Source organism: Carcharhinus amblyrhynchos, chromosome 10 (assembly GCF_965287045.1).
Source record: "Carcharhinus amblyrhynchos chromosome 10, sCarAmb.v2.hapA, whole genome shotgun sequence".
NCBI lineage: Eukaryota > Metazoa > Chordata > Chondrichthyes > Carcharhiniformes > Carcharhinidae > Carcharhinus > Carcharhinus amblyrhynchos.
Window position 1 is genome coordinate 37,586,601 of NC_137333.1, and position 24,821 is coordinate 37,611,421.

General features: G+C 39.1%; 1 protein-coding gene across 1 annotated transcript in view; it reads left to right on the forward strand.

Annotated features, from left to right (window-relative positions):
• The window catches only part of sugt1 (SGT1 homolog, MIS12 kinetochore complex assembly cochaperone), a 134,726-nt gene that overhangs the window by 17,708 nt on the left and 92,197 nt on the right, over positions 1-24,821 (forward strand). Inside the window, exons 3-7 of the mRNA XM_080196896.1 lie at positions 3,176-3,266; positions 10,874-10,943; positions 16,279-16,349; positions 22,938-22,991; positions 24,153-24,184. Of these exons, the coding sequence (XP_080053022.1) occupies positions 3,176-3,266; positions 10,874-10,943; positions 16,279-16,349; positions 22,938-22,991; positions 24,153-24,184 (318 nt within the window). The remainder of the gene's footprint in view (positions 1-3,175; positions 3,267-10,873; positions 10,944-16,278; positions 16,350-22,937; positions 22,992-24,152; positions 24,185-24,821) is intronic.

Consider the following 24,821-nt stretch of genomic DNA (forward strand, 5'->3'; position numbering starts at 1 on the left):
CTGTCTCTAAGGAATTAAAAATCTCCAACCCAGGCAACATCCTGTAAATTTCCTCTGCACCCTTTCCATTGCAATGACATTGCTCCTATAATAAAATCCAGTAATTCTACAATTCCAGCATAACTTCCCTGCTCTTAAACTCTGCCTCAGCTAATAAAGGAAAGTATGCCATCTGCCTTCTTGACCACTACGTCCACCTGTCCTGCTACCTTAAGGGACTGGTGTAGGAACATAGGAATTAGGAGCGAGAGTAGGCAGTTCTGCCATGTTATGTGATCATGGTTGATTTCCATCTCATCCACTTCCCAGCTTTTTCCCCATTGCCCTTTATCCCACTTTTAATCAAATATTTGTCTACCACCTTCTTGAATCCGTTGATTGGTTTTGCATCCACTGCACTCAGGCAGAGCTTTCCATTGATTCACAATCCTCTGTGTGAAATAGATTCTCCTCATCTGTCTTGAACCTTCTCTCTGTCTACAACTATGACCTCTTGTCCTAAACTGCTCTTAAAGGGGGAATGTTTGGTTAACATTTGCTTTATCAATCCTGTTGAGTATTTTATATACCTCAATCAAATCCCCTCTTCATTCTTCTCGAGAAGAAGCCCAAACTACCCAACTGCTGCTCATGTGACAGCCCCATCAAACTAGAATTGATCTAGTGAACCTTTTCTGCTGCTACATACTTCCTCAAAGAAGTTAAACATAGCTGAACACAATAGAACAGTACAGCACAGTACAGGCCCTTTGGCCCTTGATGTTGTGCCGAGCTATGTCCGAACCCAAGATCAAGCTATCCCACTCCCTGTCATTCTGGTGTGCTCCATGTGCCTATCCAGTGACCGCTTGAAAGTTCCTAAAGTGTTCCTAAACTATCTTTGATTAACAATGCTAGTCCTCCACCTCTTTTACCACCTTCCCTACTCTTACTGAAATGTCTATACCCCGGAACTGTCAACAACCATTCCTGTCCCTGTTCTAACCATGTCTCTGTAATGGCCACAATGTCGTAGTCCCAATTCCAAGTGTGGTCCCACCAATTGTAACAACACTTCTCTACTTTTGTACTTGAGACCTTTGCAATAAGTGCCAAGATTCCATTTGGCTTTCTTATAACATTCTGCATCTGCCTACCCACTTTTTGAGACATGCATGAGATCCCTCTGCATAGACAACTTTTTAGAAATCACGTAGAATCCCCACTGTGCAGAAGAAGGCCATTCAGGCCATCAAGTCTGCATTGACCACACTCCCACCCAGGCTCTATTCCCATAACTCCACATAATTACCTATTAATCCCCTGACACTTTAGTCACACTAAATTGATATTGATAAATTGATCAATCAACCTAACCTGCACATCTTTGGAGTGTGGGAAGAAATCGGAGCACCCAGAGGAAACCCACGCAGACAGTGGGAGAATGTGCAAATTTCACATAGCCAGTGACCGTAGGCCGGAATTGAACCCGGGTCCCTGGTGCTGTGAGCAGGAGTGCTAACCACTGTGCTACCGTGCCGCCTGCCTTTTGAATCAGTTTCCTATGTGTAATGGGTGAAAAAAAATCAGGAAAGGAAGCATGTGCAACTTTGAAGTCATGTTTCCCTTTCAAATCAGTAACATAGGGAAGAATAGCTCTTGCAAAGGAAATGAGTGAAGTGTTGGATTAATACACATGTTATTTAGATTATTAATCTGCTGATGATCCCAGATTTATTGGGAAGCAGCAGTTTAACATATCAAAATGAAGCTAGACAGACATTTCAGATTTCTGGGGTACTGGGAAGCTATACAGATAGGATGGGCTTCATGTCTTATTGCTAAGATAGCAGAATTTAAGTTTGTAAGATGGGAGAGGTACAAAGAAGTTTAGCTTTGACCTGCATGATGCCATATTCTCCCGAATGCTGTCTCAGGCAGAACCATACTACTCAGTGTGATTTCTACATGATCCTGAACTTCTGACCCCCATGTGCTAAACCCCTCAAAGTCTATTTACTGCTACCTCCTGTAATATCACCTACATTCATTCAACCTTGGATTCTATGTTGATGAACCGCCCCATACCAACGTTCTCCTAGTGGCCTCATTTTCCATGTTCCCTAAGTTTCAATTCATTTAGGGCTCCTGTCTTTATTCTATCCCACACTGTTTTCCTCACCCAAAGCCCACGTACTCATTGACTGACATTTAATTCTAGTCTCCCAATGTATCACATTGTGAAATCTCATCCTTGTATTTAAATTCCTGCGAATCTTTGCTCCCTTCGCTCTGTAGAATCTCCAGCTCTATAAATAGTCAAGCTTTCATTCCTGTTGTTTAGGCTTTCCTTTGACCCACCATTTGCAGTTGTGCTTTTAGCTCTATAGCACATATCTACAGAATTCTTTCTGCTTCTTTAAAATTCTCTTCCTAAAACCCACATCTTTGACAGGTATCGAGTTGCACCTCCTACTGTTGATATCAGCAACTATTTATTTGACATTTATTTATTTTACTTGATTGTACTTCTGTGTACTCTAAATTCTTTGAAGGTGGTTTAAAGAAATGCCTGTAGATTTTCTATATTAAAAGTCTCCTGCATGACTTTCATCCACCCACAAAGATGGGGATAAAAAAGACTTTCCATAGCAATGAGTGTAATTTGACCTGATATTGTCCATTGGTGAAAACTCCATGAAAAATATTAACCATCTTTCATCTAACTACCTTTTTTTTGAAAAACATGAGAATCTGTTTTATTTAAAAACACACACAGCAACTTTCCAATTTTTTCTGTGAAAATGTAGTCGTGATTGTAAAATGTGATGAAGTATGTAATTTAAACAAAATGCTCCATGATTTACATTTTGGAAAGCAGATGCTTCATATTTTTGAATACAAAGTACTCTCGGAAACTTGGATGTTTTGTGTGCAGCTCCTACTTCCCTTATGTATGCATGTAAACCATGTGACTGTAATGCCAAATTCATTAGGCTGTGTATAATGTTGGTAAAAGGAAAATAAAGGTTACCTGTGTGCTTACCAGAAATAACATAGCCCATTATTAATCTTTTTCTGGAATGTTTTTGTTTATTAGCCAAATGTTTTATTTTGAAACTTGAATCCTTGGTAATTTTGTTTCAGTGGAGTTGCTAAGTTACGGTGTTCTTGAACTGCAGTTTTGTTTTTTCAGGAGCTGACTGCAGCAGTCGAACAAGATTCTGATAAAGCAGAATATTACTGCCAAAGAGCCCATGCTCACATATTGCTTCAGAATTATAAAGGTATGTTTAACAATGTCGCAAAGATGTGATGAGTCATCCTAATTTTAGAATGCTGTCAGATATGGTCTTTAGGAACAAAAAATGGATTGGACTAGTTATAGGTTCTACATATTTGCAGCTGACCTTCTTTGGCTGTTCTTTAGTGAGTCTAGTGAATTTGAGATTTAAGTACTATTTCCTCTTGCTGGTCAAATCGATAGACTGACTCAAGGAATCCTGCTCCAATGACATGGGTACCTTTGGGCATTGCTACTTACTATTGAGCCAGGCATCCCTTTCTGCCAAAGCCCTGAAATCTAGAGTAATGTGAAGTGGGAAGAAACTAGACATCGTGGGATTCTGCCTTTTTTCCTTTTACATTCTTCAGTGCAAACAGGAAATTTGTCCTTGCTTTTCTCTGTACAATAAAAACAAGTAATCAACTTAATGTCAGTGGTAGGGAAGCTTTGTAACCCTGGTGAATGTGTGTTAAAAATGACAGCCATGGACTTACTAAAAGCAAATTGTCATACAAAATATTTAATTGAGTTCCTTGATATAATCATTGTTTGGGCTAAAGAAGCTGGTGCAGCTAATGCTTATATGGACTTCAAAAAAACATTTAATGAAGTGGCATTTTAAAAAAAAGGATGTGGGCTTTGCCGGTTAGGCAAGCATTTATTGCCTGTCACTAATTGTCTCTGAGAAAGTGGTGATGAACTGCTGCAGTCCATGTGATGTAGGTACACACGCAGCGCAGTTAGTGAGGGAGTTCCAGGATTTTTATTAAGTGACAGTGAAGGAACAGCAATACATTTCCAAGTCAGGACAGTAACTGACTTGAAGGGGAACTTTCAGGTGTTGGCATTCCCATGTATTCCCTGCCCTTGGCCTTTGAGATAGTCGTGGTCATGGATTTAGAAGGTGCTATCGAAGAAGACTTGGTGAGTTCCTTGAGTAGGAGAGTCTCGGAATATGTGACATGCTCCAAAAATCGGAGCATGTAGACATTTTAGAAGTTTTCTTTTTTTTTTATAGCTTTAGGAGCAGAAGCTGTCATCAGTGTTGTGCTGTAAAATTCCCACACCAGTCTAGTGCCTTGCTGGAGAATAGGTATTACTACAGGATATTGCCTCTAAATTTGAATATGGAACAAGATGCTATTACATTTCCTGTGGTTTGGTCAGGGTTTCTATTGTAGCCAGGAGAGATTTTGAGGTGCCAGTTGTATATCAGTCCTGCCCAGTCTGTATTTGCCCATATGCTCTGGAGGAGATTGAAGCGTGGCTGTTGAGATGCTGGATTGGAGCAATGTACTTAGTTGTGAGGCTAATTCTTTCCAAGCTTTCCTCCAGATTTCATCAGTGTTATGAAGTTGGAGATATTCAGTTTATGCCCAGAGAGGGCATTGTAGAGATGTGTAGTGAGCTGTTGTGGGTCTTAAAGGTCTCTGTAGATGGGGAGGTCATAGTTGCTGCTGATATATTTTAGGAGTGGAATGAGAAAACACTTCTACATTCAAAGGTGCAAAAGTCAATTGATGCTAGATCAACCATGATTTTAAATGAGATTTATAATACCGTATAGAATAGGGTCTCCCAAATTTTGAGCCACAGAACTCCCTTTTGCCCAAAATAGATGCAAACATAAAAACCAAACGTAAACAAAGCTTTTCTAGTTTTATCTACGCATGTATTAGGACGAAGCAATCACAAATTCACCAACTATGTGATCCCCTCACATGAAATCCAAGCCATGCCATCCTTCCATGGCCCCTTAACATTAACTTTAGGAGGGAGTAATCTATTGCCATTCCTCACTTTTAGTAGGAGGATTGATGTTGGAAAGCAGACAATTTCTCTCTATCTTTTTTCTATTCTGTTCTTATTTCTATATTTAACTTGGCTTTCACTTGTGCTTATGACAGATGTTCGATGTATTATACCCTTTATTTTGCTTCATCTTGGTATCTCTTTTGCCATCCACTGAACTCTGACTCTATTTGTCCTAAGTCTGTTACAGCTGTGCTTACACAGTAAAAAGTCTGACAACACCAGGTTTTGTCAGATTTTTTTACTGTGTTTGCGCCAGTCCAACGCCGGCATACCCACATCATGACAGCTGTGCTTGCCAATCTTTGATGCCAATTTCCAATTCCGTTCCCCCACAGTCTTAATCTTCTCCATCCACTCCACCCTACTGTAATTGGTCCTCTCCACACTTAGGCTTTGGATTGTTCCTTGTCCTTTTCCATAACTAATCTAAATCTTGTGATACCGTGATCAATTTTGATGACCACGAGAAGAGTGAACTGACTTGCTTATTCTCCCACTTCAGGTTTAATTGTAACATAGTTTGCTGTGAGCTTAGCATGAAATTGTTTTGCCAATTCTCTAAGAGTCTCACTAAAGTTGTAAATAATTATGTCAGACAGATTTTTGTAGGTTAAATAAGAACAAGATAAGTTTGTTAAAAGTATTTCCCAAACAAAAAAATACAAGCTACATTGCAAGCATCATTTGTATATCATATGTATTTGTGTGTCCTCACACACCAATACAGATGGTAGAGTAAAAGGCTTTTAGAATTATTTTTCTAGTTCTTAAAGTATAACAAAGGCATATTCGTGTAGTTGTTCCTTGGCTGGTCTTGGTTCCACTTTTTGTGGCCCCTTAGCTCGGTTGTCGTCCTGGGTATAGTTATATGGAGCAGATTTCCATGATTTTTTTTCCAAAAAGATATTAGTTTGAATAGATTTTTCTTGAGATTGTTACTTTGCAAACTGGCAGCATTTTCGAGTCAGACAGAGGTAACACACAGCTTCAACAGCTTGTGTTCAATATAGCATTGTCTTTTGCTCACTCCTGTTTGCAGAGTCTTTAAGTACCTTGGTTACATATTGCAGTGAAATTCTATTAGTTCCTGTCAGCTGCAGCTATTGTTTCAAAACAGGTAATTGCATTTTAATGTTTTCCATTAGAAATGTTTGATAAGTCTCAAAATGATGTGAATCCAACAGAGGATGGGGGACTTTCATGCTCCCCAGGGGTCCATGTGTCTTTCTCTCATTGCACTTGATTGAATGTAAAGTTGTGCATCTCAATAGTCTGAGCTATTTTGTCATAGTGTCTTAGAGTTTCAGGCTTTTTACAATCTAACCAGAAAAAGAATAATTAAAAATTGTCTCTTTAAAAAGCGCATTGTCATAACTCTCTCTTAAAAGATCTCCTATTGGCATTTTGTTCATTTGACTCATCTTATGCCCAGGAACTAATTAAAGCTCTGAGTTGTCACTTTTAACATGTACTAATTTATGCATCACCATTTTGTTGTGCTTCATCTCAGTAAGAATTTCCTAATCTAAAATTAGCTGTTATACAGTCACATGGGCAGTTTTGCATTTCGTCAAGCACCTAGAGGGAACCTATGAGGAAATAGTAATATGGTGGGTTTTTTTTAAGGCATAACTTCTTTCCCAAACCTGAGTTCTGGGAAAGACGTTTGGGAAAGAACTTCCGAGTTTACTTTTAAGCTGGACCCAGAACCAGGTACCTGAGAGGAAGCAGATCTCTCAAAAACTCCAAAAGGGAGGTGGAACAATGGAAAATGTAGAATCAAGCAAGTTGAAAACTGAAGAACAGAGTTTTAGAAACAGCGCAATGAAAAAGAAGTCCCAGGAAGACGGAAGTCTAAGGGATAAGGAGTACTAGAATTAATGGATGAGGCAGAGAAAGGCTCCCAGTTAAAGACAGACTGAAAAACGAAAATCTGGTGAACTTGGTTAGTAAGAAGCCAGATATCTGATATAATCCTGAAGTTAGTGATGCCCTTCATACGGCCTGTGAAGCACTGGTGTTCTGTTGGAATGATGGGATGCTCGAGAGATAGTATGGAAGCTTGAATGTATGTGACAATCCAAGGCAGAGGAATACTGGAAGGGGACATGTACATAGAACCCTACAGTGCAGAAAGAGGCCCTTCGGCCCATTGAGTCTGCATCGACCACAATCCCACCCAGGCCCTATCCCCATATCCCTACACGTTTACCCGCTAATCCCTCTAACCTACACATTCCAGGACACCAAGGGGCAATTTTAGCATGGCTAGTCAACCGAACCCGCACGTCTTTGGACTGTGGAAGGAAACTAGAGCGCCCGGAGGAAATCCACGCAAACACGAGGAGAATGTGCAAACTCCACACAGACAGTGACCCGAGCTGGGAATCGAATCCAGGTCCCTGGAGCTGTGAAACAGCAGTGCTAACCATTGTGCTACAGTGCCATCCTCAGTGTGGATCCTTAGTGCAGACACCTGAGAGAAAACATTGTTTGGGAGAAGATTCTAAGGCATGTCTTTGAAAAGTTTGGAATTACTTTGTGGAAGCCAGAGTTCCACTGAGACCAATTGGCTCACAAAACACATCTGAGGGATGGGGAGAATAATTAGGAATCCAGAGAAGTTGTATTGGGTGACATCTGCCACCTGGTTTCTGAGTGGGGTGTGCCTGCCCACAGTTGGCCTATTTGTTTACAGAGACTGTATACTCACTGCAAAGATTATAGTACAAAACGTTTTCTGTAACCTGTTATCCTTAAAAATTTGTGTACGTGTGAAAATATTGGTGGGATGCAGGATATTTGTATTTTCATTTGTCTTGTTGAATGTTTTTATTTTAAGTTAATTGATCGTGCAACCCTGTTCATCTGTGTCTTAAAACAAAAAATAAAAGTTGCAGTTTATCGAGCCAGGGTTCCTTTCTTGGACCTGGGACCCTAACAATAGGCATACTATTGGGAGGGAGTAGCCCTGGGAGTTGTGAACATCTGACTCCGGAACCCACCAAGTCTCATGATGTCAGGGCAAATGTGAGCAAGGAAATCTTTGCTTTCTAACAAGTCATGTTGGACTCAAAATGTTAACTGTGTCTCTCTCTCTCCATTGTTGCTGCTGAACAGTAGTTTTTCCAGCTCTTCCTTTTTGTTTTGATATCAAGGACATCTCCTGATTATCACCCTTGCATGACGAATCGATACTCTTGCATGTTAAATGCCTCTTATAAGGAGGACTGAGGGAGGCAAGGGCAAACAATGTACTGTGGGACTTTAATGCCTATCACCAAAATGGTTCACTAAAACCATTAGTGACAGAACTGACCGTGTCCTTAGTACATATCTGCCAGAGTGGGCCTGTGGTAATTGGTGAGTAAACCCATGAGGGAAAAATCTATCTGACTTTGCTTGCCAGTCTACGTGTTGCAGGTACATTGGTTCTTCCTATCAATGCTGTAATGAACAAATGAAAAGTCCTTGTGGAAATGAAATCCTGGCTGAACTCTGAGGATACTCTCCAACATGTTTGTGACATCTGCACCATGTTAAATGGGATAGATTCAGATCTGATCCCGTAGCTCAAAACTGCACATCCATAAGCTGCTGTGGACCATCAGCAGAAGAATTATATTCAACCGCTATCTAACCTGGCATGTCCTTCACTCCACATTTATTGTCAACCCAGTGCATCAACCCTGGCTCAGTGAATGCAGAAGAGCACACCAGGGACAGCACCAGGCATTACTTGCCTTGCCAACCTTGTGCTATAACGCTAGATTACGTTTTTGCTGAACAATGGAAAACGTGCTTCGGTTAGAAACCCACAATCAATGGATCAGATTGAAACTACGCAGCCCTGCACATCCAGTTACAAATGGTGATGGACAATTAAACAACGAACTGAAAGAAGAGATTCCACAAATATCCCATTTTTAGAAAATGGGGAAAACCGATTACATCAGTACACAAGACAAAGCTGAAACACCTGTTTTAGCCGGAAGTGCTGAGTGGAAGATCCCGCTTTACCTCCTGATGTACCCAGCATCTCCACTTCTGTACAATGTGCAGTGTTCATCACCGCCGTTCAGGACTCGTACTGAAGCAGCCTGCTCACGTGCAGTAAGACCTAAGCAGCATTTGTGCTTGCATTGATAAGTGAAAAGTAACAGCCACGTAAGTACCAGGCAATGACTATCTCTAACAAGATATAATCTGTTACTGGTTCAATTTTTTTCATGGCCTGACAGTTTTCTCTCCAAGACCAATTCTCCAGGCTGTTCCTAATGGTTGTACTCCACCTATGGTTTCCCTTCAGGATGTCCTGTACCCTCTTGAGTGGGTGGTTGATCGGTTATCTAGTTACTTCGTACAGCCAGAAGATCTGATTTTTCGGTTTGGTTTTGCCCAGTACTTGGTGATTCTGGGACTCTGTAGTACCCTAAGAACTCCGACGTTGCTTCGTCTTTCCCTGTCTTTCTATTTTAAACTTGGCATTGGGTAGCTTAAATTATATGCCATTTCCTATAGCTACTATTGTGTCTTTTGCCTATTTGTCTTGTCCTTTTGTGGGAAATGTTGCAAAAGATTGACTAACCCTACTGATCTTACTCAGTAAAATCTTGATTGTATCAAAGCCAGGATGAAGAGCTTTGGGATACCTGCCAGGATGATGACCATGCAATTTATCTCTGTCTACTTGTGAGCACTATGTGCATTGTTTAGAGTTGTAATTTAAAATTGTATAGTTCCTGTTAATCCCTTTGGAGCCTTTGCTCTGTAAGGTGAGCTGCACATTGAGTAACATTTGAGTTGTTTTTGATTATTGTCACAATGAACCAATGCCACATTTTAAAACAGTAACTTATAATAAAGGCAGTTAAAAAGCCTTATTTATTATATTTTGCAAGTCTTTCACACTGCCAGGCAGAACACTACCACCAGCCTGGCTGCTCTGACTACTTTCCGGAATGACCCAAGGAATTTATTAATCGCCCCATGCCAGTGCCCCATTACAGATACTTGAATGCTCTTCAACAAGTGTTGTGTTAAGGGAAAAAAGTCCCTTTTGTGAAATGGCACATTCCTGGGAACTTTCAAAGTGATACCAGTAGCCAAAAAAGTGTTTTGAAAAACATGTTTCCAAAGAATTGATCCCTGGGTGAGAGTTGAACAAATATACTATTTTGTAATTGAGAAGACTGAAAATCTGCCAATACTATCAGTGACCACCCAGTTTTAATTCTGTTAGCTGTATAACTCTCCTTTGGTAGGAAGGCATAGTGGTTAGCACTGTTGACTCAATGCCAGGGATCAGGGTTCGATTCCTGGCTTGGGTGACTGTCTGTGTGGAGTTTGCACATTCTCCCTGTGTCTGTGTGGTTTTCCTCCAGATGTTCCAATTTCTTCCCCCAGTCCAGAAATGTGCAGGATAGGTGGATTGGTCATGTTAAATTGCCACTTAGTATCAGGGGGACTCATTGGGTAAATGCTTGGGGATAGGGTCTGGGTTAGATTGTGGTCGTTGCTGACCTAATAGGCCAAATGGTGGCCTCCTGCACTGTAGGGACTCAGTGATTTTATTATATACAGATTTTGAAAGGACTGCTGTCAGAATAAAATGAATATGAAACATACAAAAGCAGTACTCAACTTAGGATGCAATTTCTCAATTAAGTGCCACTACTTTTCTGTAATTTCTAAGTTGCATACTAGTGAAACTGCTTGTTTGTAGGATGAAGATAGATTCTAAAATGGAAAAATTGCTTTAACTTGATTAAAAATTGCCATCTTGTTTTATAGAGGTTGTCAGGGATGCCAACACAGCGCTCAAGTTGAAACCAAACTATGCTTTGGCATATCTTAGAAAAGGGTGAGTATGTTTATTGTGTGTGTATTGAATTTATTTCTTTTAACCACTTGCTCTGTATTCAGGTACAGTGTGTTGCTAACATATGAACTGTATTTTTATTAAATTTTAAATCAGCAATGAAACAGCAATGCTTTCATGTTTGAGGTCAATTTTCCCATGTGTACGTAAGATTTATGTGTCAGCAAACTGATCAAAGAGTCGAGGATTGTGAATGTTTGCTTGCGAAATTGTGATTACTTGTCAAACATGCCAATACGAATCTGAAGAAACAGCTATGGAAAGAATTTAAAATAGCTGAGCAAAAAGCTAAAATTTGTTGGGAAAATGCAAAGTATCGGAGCTTTGCTTTGAGCGCATATTGCTTGTCATTGTGTATTTTATGTAATCTATTGCTTTGCTACAATCATTATGAACTGATTTTTTTTAAGAATAGTTATTGATGTATCTTAATCATTTAGATACATTATTGGCAGTTAATGGAGTTATGATCTAAGGAATAGAAGGAAGATTGAGGCATGCTGGCAATACAATTACTTGCAGTGCAGTTGGCAGTGAGATATAACAATGCCCAGACAACATAATTTGAGAGGGGTTGACATCAGATGATTAAATGTGGCCTTTTACTTTGCTGTCATCAAGCTTTTAAAACGTAAATGGTCTAATGTCAGAGAGCCTCTCCTTTCAATTTGACATTTTGTATATTTTTACAAAATTTTGAAGAATTTGCAGGCATCCTGGATGGAGTTGAAACGATTTGGTTTCACTTTATTTACAAGATACTGTGAGAGAAGTACTGTGAATAATTCAAGAGAAACTATAAGAGCACAAACCTTTCATGATTCATGGAGCAACAAAACAATTTCACAAGACTTTGGTTGCTTGTAATAAGTGTTGGATAGCCCAAGTTCATAATTCATATGTTTTATATTACAAATTTTTGAATTAGAAATTAGTATAAAATGGAAACATCTGATTTGAAAAATGGATAACCCCATTGAGTACAAATCAAATAATCATGGAGTTAATTACAATTGAAAGATAACATGTTTATCTTAAATTAGAGGGAAAGGATGACCTATCATTGAGTTTATGATAGCGGCAGAAGCTCAGCTTACTTCAGTAAAGTAATTAACTTATATTCATTTGGGAACTACATAATTTAAAGGTTGTTAGTCAACAGGAGGGTTCTTTTGATAAGGACATAGGTCTGGAGAAAGGGATGTAAAACTCTGAATAATGTAAACTATTCATATGGGTTACAGAATCAGAGTTGTGCCGAATATAAAACAATTGGCTTGCGTGTTGGGAACATCTCAAAATATGCCATGTCGGTGGGCTGTGAGTTAGAAAGTTTCTTTGCTTAATTTAGCCAAGTGTCCCTCACAGATCGTTGTTGTTTTGGTTTGGTGCAGGCTGCTGCTCAGTGAGTTGAGAGATCAAAAGGAGATGAATGTTAGTCAGACCTACACTGTAAACAGCGAAAATATTAATTTTGTTCATCATTTGGATTGTGGGTGAAGCTCAAGCTCAATTTAGAATTTTGTCAGGGGAAAGAAGCTGAAAAATTGACTTAAGTTAGAGAAAGAAACCCACGGTGCTCCTCAGTGAAAGACAGTTAACTTGGAGGACATAGTGAAGTCTAAGTTTGAGCTGAGAAGTCCACTGCTCTGAGGTTTCCAGAGAAATTTGAGGATCACTTGGCCAAAAGCTAATAGAAAAATCCATGAAATTTCATAGCTGGAACGCTAAAATTAAAGTCCAGTTTCAGAGGATTGTGGCATACATTTGGGTTAGTCCATAAAGAAGTGAGTGAACCTTCAAGATTCTGTGAAATAAATGATCTCTTAGGGGGAGTAACAGGCAGAACTGAGTTTGTAGCATTGGTATTTATAAACTACAGTACTAGTGGTGCTTGTTTTATTTAACTTTTTGTACTGTAAAGTTTTTTTTTGTTGTAACGTGAGATCTTGCAATATAGTTCTGTCAGTTCATTACTTGGTGTTCTGATTTTGCTAGTCTTTCTTTCATTTTACTTTACCTATAAAATGGCTTATTTGAGCTCTTTTCAACTGACTGAAGTGTCAAAGAACCATGTAGCAACAGAAGGCAATTACTTGGCACATCATGTCTGTGCCAGCTTTTTGAAAGAGTTTTCCAATTACACTCTCACCTGTTCTTTCACTGCAGCCATACAGATTTTGTTTTCATGTTTGTATTCAGTCCCTTTATGAAAGTTGTACTTGAATCTGCTGTCACTCTTTCAGGCAGTGTATTCCAGATCATCATAACTCACTCTAAAAAGACTACCAAATATCTTAAATCTGTGTTCTCTTGTTACTGACCAGCATACCAATCCAAATAATTTCTCCCATCTGCTCTCTCAAAATCCCTCATAATATTGAACATCTGTATTTAAATGGTGGCCTCCCCCGCTCTATGGAGAATAGTACCAGCTTCTCAAGAATCCGTATATCTGACGTCCTTGGGGATATTGTAGTAAATCTCCCTTGCATTTTTATATTGACACGCATTCTAAAGTATGGCACCAGAGTTGGACACATTAATTCTGCTGAGGCTACAACAGTGATTCATTGACTTACCTTCTTTTGTGCCATCCTTCTCAATTTATAAAGCTATGGATCCTGTATGTTTTGTAACAGATCCCACCCATCCCCCTCCCTGGTTTCTGTACCATTGTTGAAGTTGTGCTGTTTATTTATATTGTGGCTTCATTTTGCTAGAGAATGTGTAATTTCACTTTTCCATTAAACTACATATGTCATGTGTGTACTGATTCATCAGGCTGCTTTTATGAATTCCAAGCTGTCATCACTTTACTACATTTTCAAGTTTTGTGTCTTTTTAAAGTATATGAAAAGAAGCGATCCGAGTCCCTTCAGTCTACAAAATAACTGTCACTACATTTAACGTATTTCATTATCAATATTATCTCTCCCTCTTCAATCCTATGGGTTTCAAATTTACTAACAAATTTAGATGTAGCACTTTCACAAACATCTGCTGAAAATCCATACACAAAACATCCACTGCTTTTGTTCATCAATTCAGTTTTAAAAAAATTATTTTCAAGTTAGCTAGGCGTGATTTGCGTTTAATAAATCCATGCTGGTTGTCATTTACTGAAGACTATGTTTCCAAGTGACAATTAATGTCACCCTGATTTATGGCCCTTAAAAATTACCCCATCACCAATGTTGGGCTAATGGTACTGATTTATTTCTCTCATGTTTTGAACAACCATATAACATTTATAATTCTCCAGATCTGTGGCACCACTACCAGCTCATCATCACCACCTAAAAGGAACTAGGTATGTTGGCTTTGCCACTGACGTCCACATCCTGTAAATGAATTGAAAGAAATATCTGCATTGTAGTGTCTAAAGTCTCTCTTTGCCCTCCATTTCCTCAGCAATCTAAATCCCATCAGGACTTTTTCACAATATATATTGGGAAGTCCTGGCTATTGCAAATCATACACGCTGTTTTTTCATGAAAGCTCTTTAGAAAGCTTCAGTAATGCTGGATTACATCACTGCTGTGCAATATTATAGTTTTTCATCCCTCAATATTTTGTGCACTCAATACTTCAGTTGGATCTTAACTTTGTCTGCCATCTGTGACATCAGATACAAGATTTGTTTTTGGAACCAAGACTAAATTTTCAGTAGTCTTAGAAGAATTATGTTTAGATACTTAAATTGACTGCTGCACATGTTCTGGTCATTTTTTTTTGAAGTATTTACTGTGTACAACTGAATGTCAGAAGACTGGGATAAGCTTTATATCCATATTTTCATTGTGTTTTAAGTTATTGATGCTAACGTATTTTGGGATACCAGCTAGGATTTATCTGCCAAATGACAATACTACCAGAATAACTTTTTCGAAACCTCCAACCTCTCGAGATTCTCTAAGAAAAATCTGAAAATAAGAAATGTAAATGCAATAAGATTGTGTTGCCTGGCCTTTGAGGGTTGTACTCTGGACATCCTTTTACTAAGATTTTGACCACGTCAGCATTTGTGCAGGTTGTGCATTCAATTAGCAGCGCACATCTTTTTTTAATGACTGACACTGGCTTGATCAGATGAACTATCTGACCTAGGGAGCATGTTCTCAAAGTCGAAGCTGCAATGTTTGAATCCCTCGGAAGCACAGAATTATTGCAACACAAAAGGAGACCATTTGGCTAGCTGTCCAAATTCGCATTTTCTAGAAGCAATTTACCAAGTGCCACTACACTGCCTTCTCCCTGTAACCCTGCACACTCTTCCTTTTCAGATTGCGTTCTATGGTTGATAACGCACTCAATTTCCTATTTGAATGCCTTAATTGAACCTGCCTCCTGATAGTTTAATTCCAGCACCATTTAAGTCCTAATGCTGTTGAAGTTAATGATGTGGAGATGCTGGCGTTGGACTGGGGTAAACACAGTAAGAAGTCTGACAACAACAGGTTCAAGTCCAACCGATTTATTTGATAGTAAACTCTCAAGCTTTCGAGGTTTCCCCCTTTGTCAGGTGGATGGAGAGTGGCCGGTTCTGGCCAGAACACTCCATCCACCTGACGAAGAGGGAAACATCAAGCTTGAGAGTTTACTATCAAATAAATCGGTTGGACTTAAACCTGGTTTTGTCAGACTTCTTACTGTGTTGAAGTTAAGCCACAGAAGGCTATTCCAGTTACTGCAATTAATTTGCAAGAAAAAGTATTTTTCCAACAATGCCAACCAGTCTGCCATTTTCTTATCGGTAGGGGCATACTGGGAGATGAACTAAATACAGCTGTATTTAGAACCTTTTTAAAAGCTTTAGTCTCGGAAAGATCCACTCAGCTATAGGGCTTACTCATTTGTAATCAATATCTGACTGGGTATACTGAAAGAACTTGAAAAAGTTACTTAAAATATTATATAATAACAGTTTAACCAATTTATTGTATTTTGTTATTACCATGAGTGAATAATTAATATATGTGGAAAGGGGAATATTGTTTGAAAATGTTTTAATTATTTGAGGGCTTTTTTTGAGTACTTAAGTAATAGTTTGTCATCTGTATGTTGTGCTATTCTTTCAATGTCTGACAGACAGTGCTACATTTGGTTTTGGCATTCTTATCCACCATAACAGAAATTTAGTGTTAAACAAGAAGTAGAATTTTGACAGGAGCTCTTTGTATTTCCTAGTTATGCATGTTTTAGAATAATTGCAAATTAAACCTGTAAAGTTTCAGCAATAGTCACTAATTAGTTGGAGCTGATGATTTTTTTCTTCAAAAGTTGCATTTTTCATATATTGTTTCTCTTTATTTAGAATTGCAGAGTATCACTTAAAAAAGTATCAATCAGCAATGGAGTCCTTTACAAGAGGGCAGGAACTAGATGGTAGGTGTATAAATTGTTGGGTTAGAAAATCATTTCACTGCTTTTTAACTTTTGGATATTTCAGTAATTACTCCCTTATTGTTGTATTTGATTTGTTTTGCAAGTAACTGCAGAATAATTACTCTTGTTTATACTTTTATACATTCCTCCTTTCATAAGCTTATTAGTCTCATTTGGTCAACAAAGGATGCACCTGTGATGCCAGTTAATTCTGCTTGAACTACTGGTTTTGTTCATCTATCCCCAGTTAATGTGTTTGGTCAGAAATTATATACAGAACCATTGCGTTATGGAAAATGTAGCTGTTTTCTATTTTGCAACATTGTGCAGTAATGTCTACTAAGTGTGTTCATAACTGAGTAATGAGGATGGAATTGAGCTTGGGCAGTGGTGCCATGAAGGTCAAATATCTTGACAACATTCATATTCAGGCATCCACAGGAAGAAAGGCCAGTTGGTTGGAAAATTGCAAAAGTCTGGCTTCTGGAAGGCGGTAGAGTGTGGATGAAAACTGAGAAACCTCTTCATTTCTAAAACTTTAAAAATATATTTACATTAAACTTTTGTGAATTTTGTAATTACATGGGCCCTTTCCAAAAGGGATGTATTTGAGTGTATCTGACTATCCTTTTTGAATTTCAGCCATCGTGATCAAATCAAAGCTTTAGCAGAATTATGCGTATAGCGCAGAAACAGTATGTGCAGCCTGCTGAGACAGTACTATTTGTTATTTCCACTTGAAAAACCAATTGCATTCCTATTCTGTTTGGATATTTTAGACAAGCTTATCAATTACTTTGATGTTTTTGTTTGTGTACCATTTGAAGGAAGCTTTTAAGGGCTGAAGAAGGGATATATTTGCCACAGAGAGGGAAATGTTGACAGAGTCAATGGATGGGAGGCTAGTTTGCATGATGGATTGGGCTATATTCACGACCTTTTGTAATTCCTTGCGGTCTTGGGCAGAGCAGGAGTCATAACAAGCTGTGACACAACCAAAAGAATGTTTTCTATGGTGCATCTGTAAAAGTTAGAGAGAGTAGTAGCTGACATGCCAAGTTTCCTCCTCCTCCTGAGAAAGTAGAGGCGTTGGTGGGCTTTCTTGAGCATACTGTCAGCATGGGGGAACTGGGACAGGTTGGTGATCTGCATACCTAAAAACTTGAAGTTCTTGACCTTTTTGACTTCGTCCCTATTGATGTGGACAGGGGCATGTTCTCCTTTATGCTTCCTGAAGTAGATGACAATCTCCTTCATTTTGTTGACATTGAGAGAGAGATTATTGTTGCTGCACCAGTTCACCAGATTCTCTATCTCATTCCTGAACTCTGTCTCATCGTTGTTTGAGATCCGACCCACAATGATGGTGTCGTCAGCAAACTTGAAAATTGGAGGGGAATTTTGCTACGTAATCGTAAGTGTATAAGGAGTATAGTAGGGGGCTGAGAACACACCCTTTTGGGGCACTGGTGTTGAGGATGATCGTGGAGGTGCTGTTGCTTATCTTTACTGATTATGGTTTGTGAGTTAGGAAGTCTAGGCTTCAGTTGCAGAGGAAGGTGCCAAGGCCCAAGCCATGAAATTTGGAGGTGAGTGTTGAAGGCTGAGTCGTAGTCAATACGTATGAGTCTGACGTAGGTATCCTTGTTATCTAGGTGTTCCAAGATTGATGCAGGGCCAGGGAGATGGTGCTTACAATGGACCTGTTGTGATGATAAGCAAACTGTAGTGGATCCAGGTAGTCCGGAAGGCTGAAATTGATTTGTGCCATGACTAGCCTTTCGAAGCACTTCATAATGACAGATATTTAATTATTTTATTAAATTATACAGTTTGTTTTTGTATATTTTATTAACCTTACCTCTAGTTGCTAGGGCCTTGATAAGACCATACCTAGAATATGGTGCAGTTTTGGTCACCTTACTGAAGAAGGGATATATTTGCCGTGGAGGATATGCAGTGAAGATTTACCAAACTGATTCTGGGGTTGGTAGGATTGCCGTATGAGGAGAGTTTGGATCGACTGGAATGTAGAACAATGAGAATGACCTCTTTAAGACATATAAAATTCTGACAGAGCTGGACAGCCCAAACGCAGGGTTGATTCCCCTGGCTGGGGGCTCTAAAACAAGGGGTCACAGTCTCAGGATACAGGTAGGCCATTTAGGACTGAGATGAAAAGTATCTTCACTCAAGGTGAGGAGGCAATAGAAGTCAAGCCACGAATCTGTTTAAGAAAAAAGACATCAAGAGGCATGCGGAGAATATGGCATTAACACACAAAATCTGTCATGATCATTCTAAATGGTGGAACAGGCTCGAGTGGCTGAACTAACCTACATTTGTGTTTCTGGTGCTTCATCAGTCAGTAAGAGATAAATGAGCTGCTCGGGGAGATTTCAGTCTGAGCACAAAAGAACTTGTCAGGCTGTTGTGCTCAAATCTTGCAAGGAAAGCCAACAAACCATTTGCCTTCTTAACTGCTTGCTGCACCTGCATGCTTACTTTCAGGGATTGATGTATAAGGACACCCAGGTCCCTTGGTACACCAACATTTCCCAATCAAATTTAAAAAATACTTTGCCTTTCTGTTTTCCCTACCGTACTGAATAACTTATTCACGTACTGTATCTGCCATGTATTTGTTCACTCACTCAATTTGTCTAAATTGCCTTGAAGCCTCTTAACATCCTCCTCGCCACTCATATTCCCACCAAGTTTTGTGTCGTCGGCACACTTGGAAATGTGACAGTTGTTTCTTCTTCCAAATTATTAATATGTATTGTAAGCAGATGGTGTCCAAGCACTGGACACGAGAGAAATGTCCCTCAGACCCCAGTATGGGAACTTGTGCATCATGAAGTCTCGGTACACCTTCAACTTTAATTTCACCTATACTGGCTGAGTTTTCTTACTCTCTACTGTTACTCAGATATGTTTTTCAAGGTTTTCTTTGTTTATGTAAGAATTGGGAGTGACACAGTGACCCAGTAGTTAACACTGCTGCTTCACAGCACCATAGACCCAGGTTCGATCTGAACTCTGAATGGAGTTTGCACATTCTCCCTGTGTCTGCGTGGGTTTCCTCCAGGTGCTCTGGTTTCCTCCCAGAGTCCAAAGATGTGCAGTTTAGGTTGATTGACCATACTAAATCAACACTGGATTTGTGGGATTAACAGGATAAATATATGGGGTAAAACAATAGGGTGGGATTATGGTCTGTGTAAGCTCGAAGGGCCAAATGGCCGCCTCCTGTACTGTAGGGATTCTGAGATTCTATTCTAAACAAAGTTAAAGTTTCTTCCTGTGCTAAACTTATTTCCAATTTTATTGCTTTGTATTTTTATGCATAAACTGTATTTTCCGCACAACTGGTGCAATCTCAGAGCTGCAAAGACTCCTGTATTATTTTTTGACCACTGCTTCTCCAAGTATGACATTGGCAGGTAAATGTTATATTTATCTAAATAAAGTTACCCTCACACCAATCTCTATAGCACCCTGCAGTCTTGATGGGATCCTTTTTCAACCGATTTCTTAAAAAGTAATTAGTCAAATCCTTTGAGAATCCTCAAGAATTGCAACCCTTTGCTAAGGTTCTATCATTTGTCGGTTTCTCCAAACTCTGTACCATCCCTTTGAATGCTAATTGTTTCCTGTAACCCTGCTTTGCTCTTTTCCACACTATCAGAAAAGTCAAACGTTATGAATGTCTTGTGACATCCTCTCTGCTTGTGATAGATTGACCCTCTTCTGTTCTTTGGAACACTGGATCACATCATCCTCCAGTGCTTTTGTTGCCCATTTCTGTGGGACTGTGCTTGTGCACTTTTGCTGTTGTCTTTCTAAAATAGCCATTATATCTCTAGCACTAGTGACCTCCTACCTTATGTCACTGCCTCCAGTGTTAAAGATTCTCTCTGGCCACCTTCTGTAGTTTAACTTTGGCATAATCATCCACTGCCATGGGGTGAGCTTCCACATACACGTTGTTTCAACCTGCCTTTGTATATCACCTGCCAACTCCTTGTCAAATTTCTGCATTGTCATAGTGATTGTTTGACTTTCAGGTTTGGATAGGTCTCAATTTCTTCCACCTCGGCAATAGATTTTGACCTTTACCACAAGCCTTCTGCAGATTGTGTTTTGGGGTGAGCTGGCCTTTTTATAACTTCAGTTTTATTTGCAATTAAACTGATCACATCTTTTCCATTACAGACCAAATACTACTACTTCAGTAAATTGGTCTTTCTTCACCTCATCTAGGCTCATTATCCATTTAAACCCTTATTTCTGTATGTCATTTTTGGGTTCACTGCAGCTTTGTTCGCTGACTGCTGCCCTGAAGACACTATATAAACTTTAATTTCTGCTGAAGTTTGCATGTCTTTTGTCCTGTCGTGTAAATCCATAACACTTCCTGGCTAAGTTACTCCAGGTTTAAAATCTTTTTGTCCTTGTCTTTAAATCCCTGCATTGGTCCTTCCCTGCCATGCTGCACTGCCAAAACCCTCTTCAATAATTCATTCCATTGCAATGCCTCCACTTTGTTCCTCCAACCTCAGCTTATTTCAGTTCAGCCTTCCCTTCACCCCCGTTGTTGGACAAAGAAGCTAACACGCTGTATTTTCTTCTAATTCTTTTTGTCCATTTCATAAAACTCCAGCTCTCGGACATTCTTTTTATCTTTTGTTCTTGGACTTTGTGGATGAGTCTCAGAAAACATGCCAAGGCACATCACTATTTTTAAAGGTACATGACAATGCCTTTTCTTCTGCTTCCTCAAAATTTATTGGGCATGTCAAATTCCCTAATTTATCTTGTTTAATCCGTTGAGACGAAAGCTGTAAACCCATGTGAAAAATTCCACTTCCAAACCATGGTAAATAGATTTGACAGTATAGATGCTGTGCGTAGTCTCACAATGCCAAGCTTCATGAACACAAATTAAAAGAACCGGGAAAACAAACAAAGTTTGAGTTCTGTATGATGAAAGATGAGAAATATTATGATTTATTATTGTCACATGTATTAACATAGTGAAAAATAACAGGGGTGATTCTCCCAAAAGTGCTGAATTGGTGAGAAAACTGGTCCAGATCACTCTTCGGACTGGAGGCTGACAGCTTTGGAGTTCTGCACATGCGCAATGGCCCTGAACTGTCAAGTCTGTCTGTTTGCTGGCCAACTCAATTACTGGCTAGGCTGGGACCACTTTATACCTCACCCCCCGCAAAACAATAGAGGCAGACTGATCACCATGCAGAGTGGCAACAGGAGACCCTGAGGCCTGTGTCCTTGGTACTGCCCCATGCCTGGTGGGCAGTGTCAAAATGCCCCTTGGCATGGGCACTTGTCCCAAGGGACACCAGGCTGCCATTGCCAGTGTGTCCATGCTCAGGAGACATTCTCTTCTCCCCCCCCCCCCCCCCCCAGGGCCTCCTGCTAGTTCCCTGAATGTGGGGATCTACTCTAAACCCTGCTGAAATGAAGTACTCCTGGCAGGGTGGGAGATACTATCCCAACCACACCTATTCGTTGGCTCTGGGAGACACACATGCGTCGGGAACGCATGCGTGAATCCTGCAAAATGGGCATGGCGAGTTCTGTGCTGGGCCCAATAATGACATTTAAACCTCGTTTACAATATGTTTAAAACTGATTAAAATCGCCTATCTCTCTTCCTGCGTGGTCCCAACCACACCTATTTGTTGGCTCTGGGAGACACGCATGCGTCGGGAACGCATGCATGAATCCTGCAAAATGGCCGGCAGGTGATTTTTTTTTTCCCCTGACTGGACCCGCCAGAAAATTTGCAGGTCGCAATGGGAGAATCACCCGCAATACATTAGTGAGGTTTTCAGAGGTAAGTGAATAACAATCCTAAAGAGAGAAATTCAGAAAACAGCCTTTTAGATTAATTAGTGCACAAGGCGGCCCTAGTATGAATCAAGAGAATTATAAATTTTAAATACAGAAGAATGATTGTAAGTGACATAGACTTGTGAGAGGGTAGTGAAGATAAAAAAAATTATTTCATGATTTTATACTGCAAAATTACTTTATGCATGAATTAAGGTGTGCTAAATGGCTTTGTTCATTATTTTATGATTTTGTAATAGTTCACAAATAAGCTTCTATCATCCAAGAGTTAATTCTTCATATGTTAGCCTTGTTGACAGAAATATCATTGTGATAATTTAATGTGCAAGGCTCAGTGGCTTAGTTCTGTATCTGCTACTTAGTTTGATGTTATCTATGCTTTCTGCAATGTTAATGTGTGCTCTATTTGTCTTGCTTGTAACCACCCTAGCACCCACTGATTGCTTAAAAGAAATTCTTCATTGTGCTGCCTGCTGTGGAACACAATGCCAATTTCAGTCTTGTGGACTTTGCAATTTGGGATTAAATGAAGACTGCTAGAATTGATAAGCTCTGAGACATGTTTAGTTAAAAATGATTTCATTCTGCTAGCATTGGGTTTTAATTCAGGAAGTGTTGTTTAAAAACTTTGATTTTTAATGTGATATTCTGTGAAACGTTCAAGTCGTTTTTAGGAGTGATGTACTAATCTCTTCCATTTTGCAGATGAAAATGCTAGCTTTAGCACTTGGATCAAAACTTGCAAAGAAAACCTGGATTGTAAGTTTAATTTACTTGTAATCTGTCCCAACCAAGAGCAGACTTACTATGTTGCGAATCTACCTTCCGTTTTTGCACCTAAATGTCTAAAAATGCCAAGAAATAATGGTGGCACACTTTTTTTGAGCAATTTTTTAAAAACTGACTGATTTGGTACAGTACCACATTTGATGAATTACTCTACAAGTATTTGTCAGTTCAAAAATGTTTTGAGTTTATTAGCATGACAACATAATCTGCATTGGCTGCAAATGTAATCCAGCTGGTTTGGGGCTCAGCCGCTGATGGCATATACCATGGTAATTTAAAGTAGCAGAAGTATAAAAATACTAAAACTTGATTTACTTTCGCTGAATGCTTTCCTTACCCTAAATGTTATAAATGGTCATATGCCAACAGTGTGTTGCGGCTATTCATTTATAGCTTTTTTTTGATAATTGTATGCTTGGATCTCCAGTGGTTGACGTCATAATGTGTTGTGTAGAGTATTAATCATTGATGATACTGGATTGGAATGCCATGTTATCAAGGCAGTAACAAGTCCTTCATAAAGCACTAGTCCCTTGATTCAATTTTTTTTAAAAAAAAGTAGATATCTCCTTCTATAACATCTTGAAATAATATGGCAGTTTATCACAACACTCATATATGGGAAAACTATTTTTCTCAAGACAGCAAGACTTGGTGACTAAACAATTGAATGTTTCTGCACTAACAATAGTGATAAAAATTCCAGAGCCTGAGGCTGGAAGTTAAAGTGAAATGTGAAATGCAGGAAATGGTTTGCTGATCAGCTTTGCAGCACATCATTTCAAACTATTTAACTTCTCCAGATAATAGAATGATTTGTTTTGCATATTTAGCTGTGCAAACTTAATATTGAAGTATTGTTGGCTAAGACAGATGAGAGATCAGTTGAATTTTTTTATTTGCTATAGCATGACTTGCTATAGCATTGATGCTCATCCAGATGCAACATTTCAGGTATTTGGTGTTATATTGTATTTAGTTTCATTTTCCAGTAAAATTGCAATGAATTAAAAATGCATTTTCTTTTCGGATTTCTACAGTTTGATTGCACATTAACTAGGTGTTAATGTAACTATTATTCTGAATTTTATAGCAAGTAGGGACTAACAGATATTCCTACTTTTATTTCAGCAACAAGCCAACAAGATGGAAATGCTGAAGAGGTACTCTTGAATAGATTAAAAGGGATTTTTATTTCCAAAAATTAACGTTTTAAGTTTTACTATAAATCAACAATTTGAAAAAATTTGTGTATTCTTTTGCACAATTAAACTCCCAGCTCTTTTCAGATGTAGGATATTGATTCATCTATTCAGCCGTTGCTGGAACTCCCTTGTCTCAAGATGTTGCAATGTTTCTCTACAAATTGTTTTTTCTCTCTATCCATGTCCACATAATTCATAAAAACAATCTACTGCAGATGCTGGAAATGTAAGATGAAACAGAAGTACTTAAATGGCATCTGTGAAGTGAGGAAAATGGTTCAGGGATGAGAAATTTCTGTCATTTGGTGAAATTACACTTGAATAATAGAATTCTGACCTCCACTTCCCTTTTGTACAAAGTCAGAAAGAGAGATTCTTAAAGTCTGAAAAATCTCTGCCATTAAGTGCAGGAGCAAGCTGTGGGAAGCTGTCACTCATCCCACTGAAATGCTGCTGATCACTTGCTGAAGCCATGAAAGTTCATGGGGCAGTAGAGAGGGGTAGAGCAACAGAGCCAGGCTTTGACATGCCCTGGTGATGGGGTATGTTAGAGCAGCAGAGATGTACATCTAGAGGATTGTGCAGGCAAGCAGAG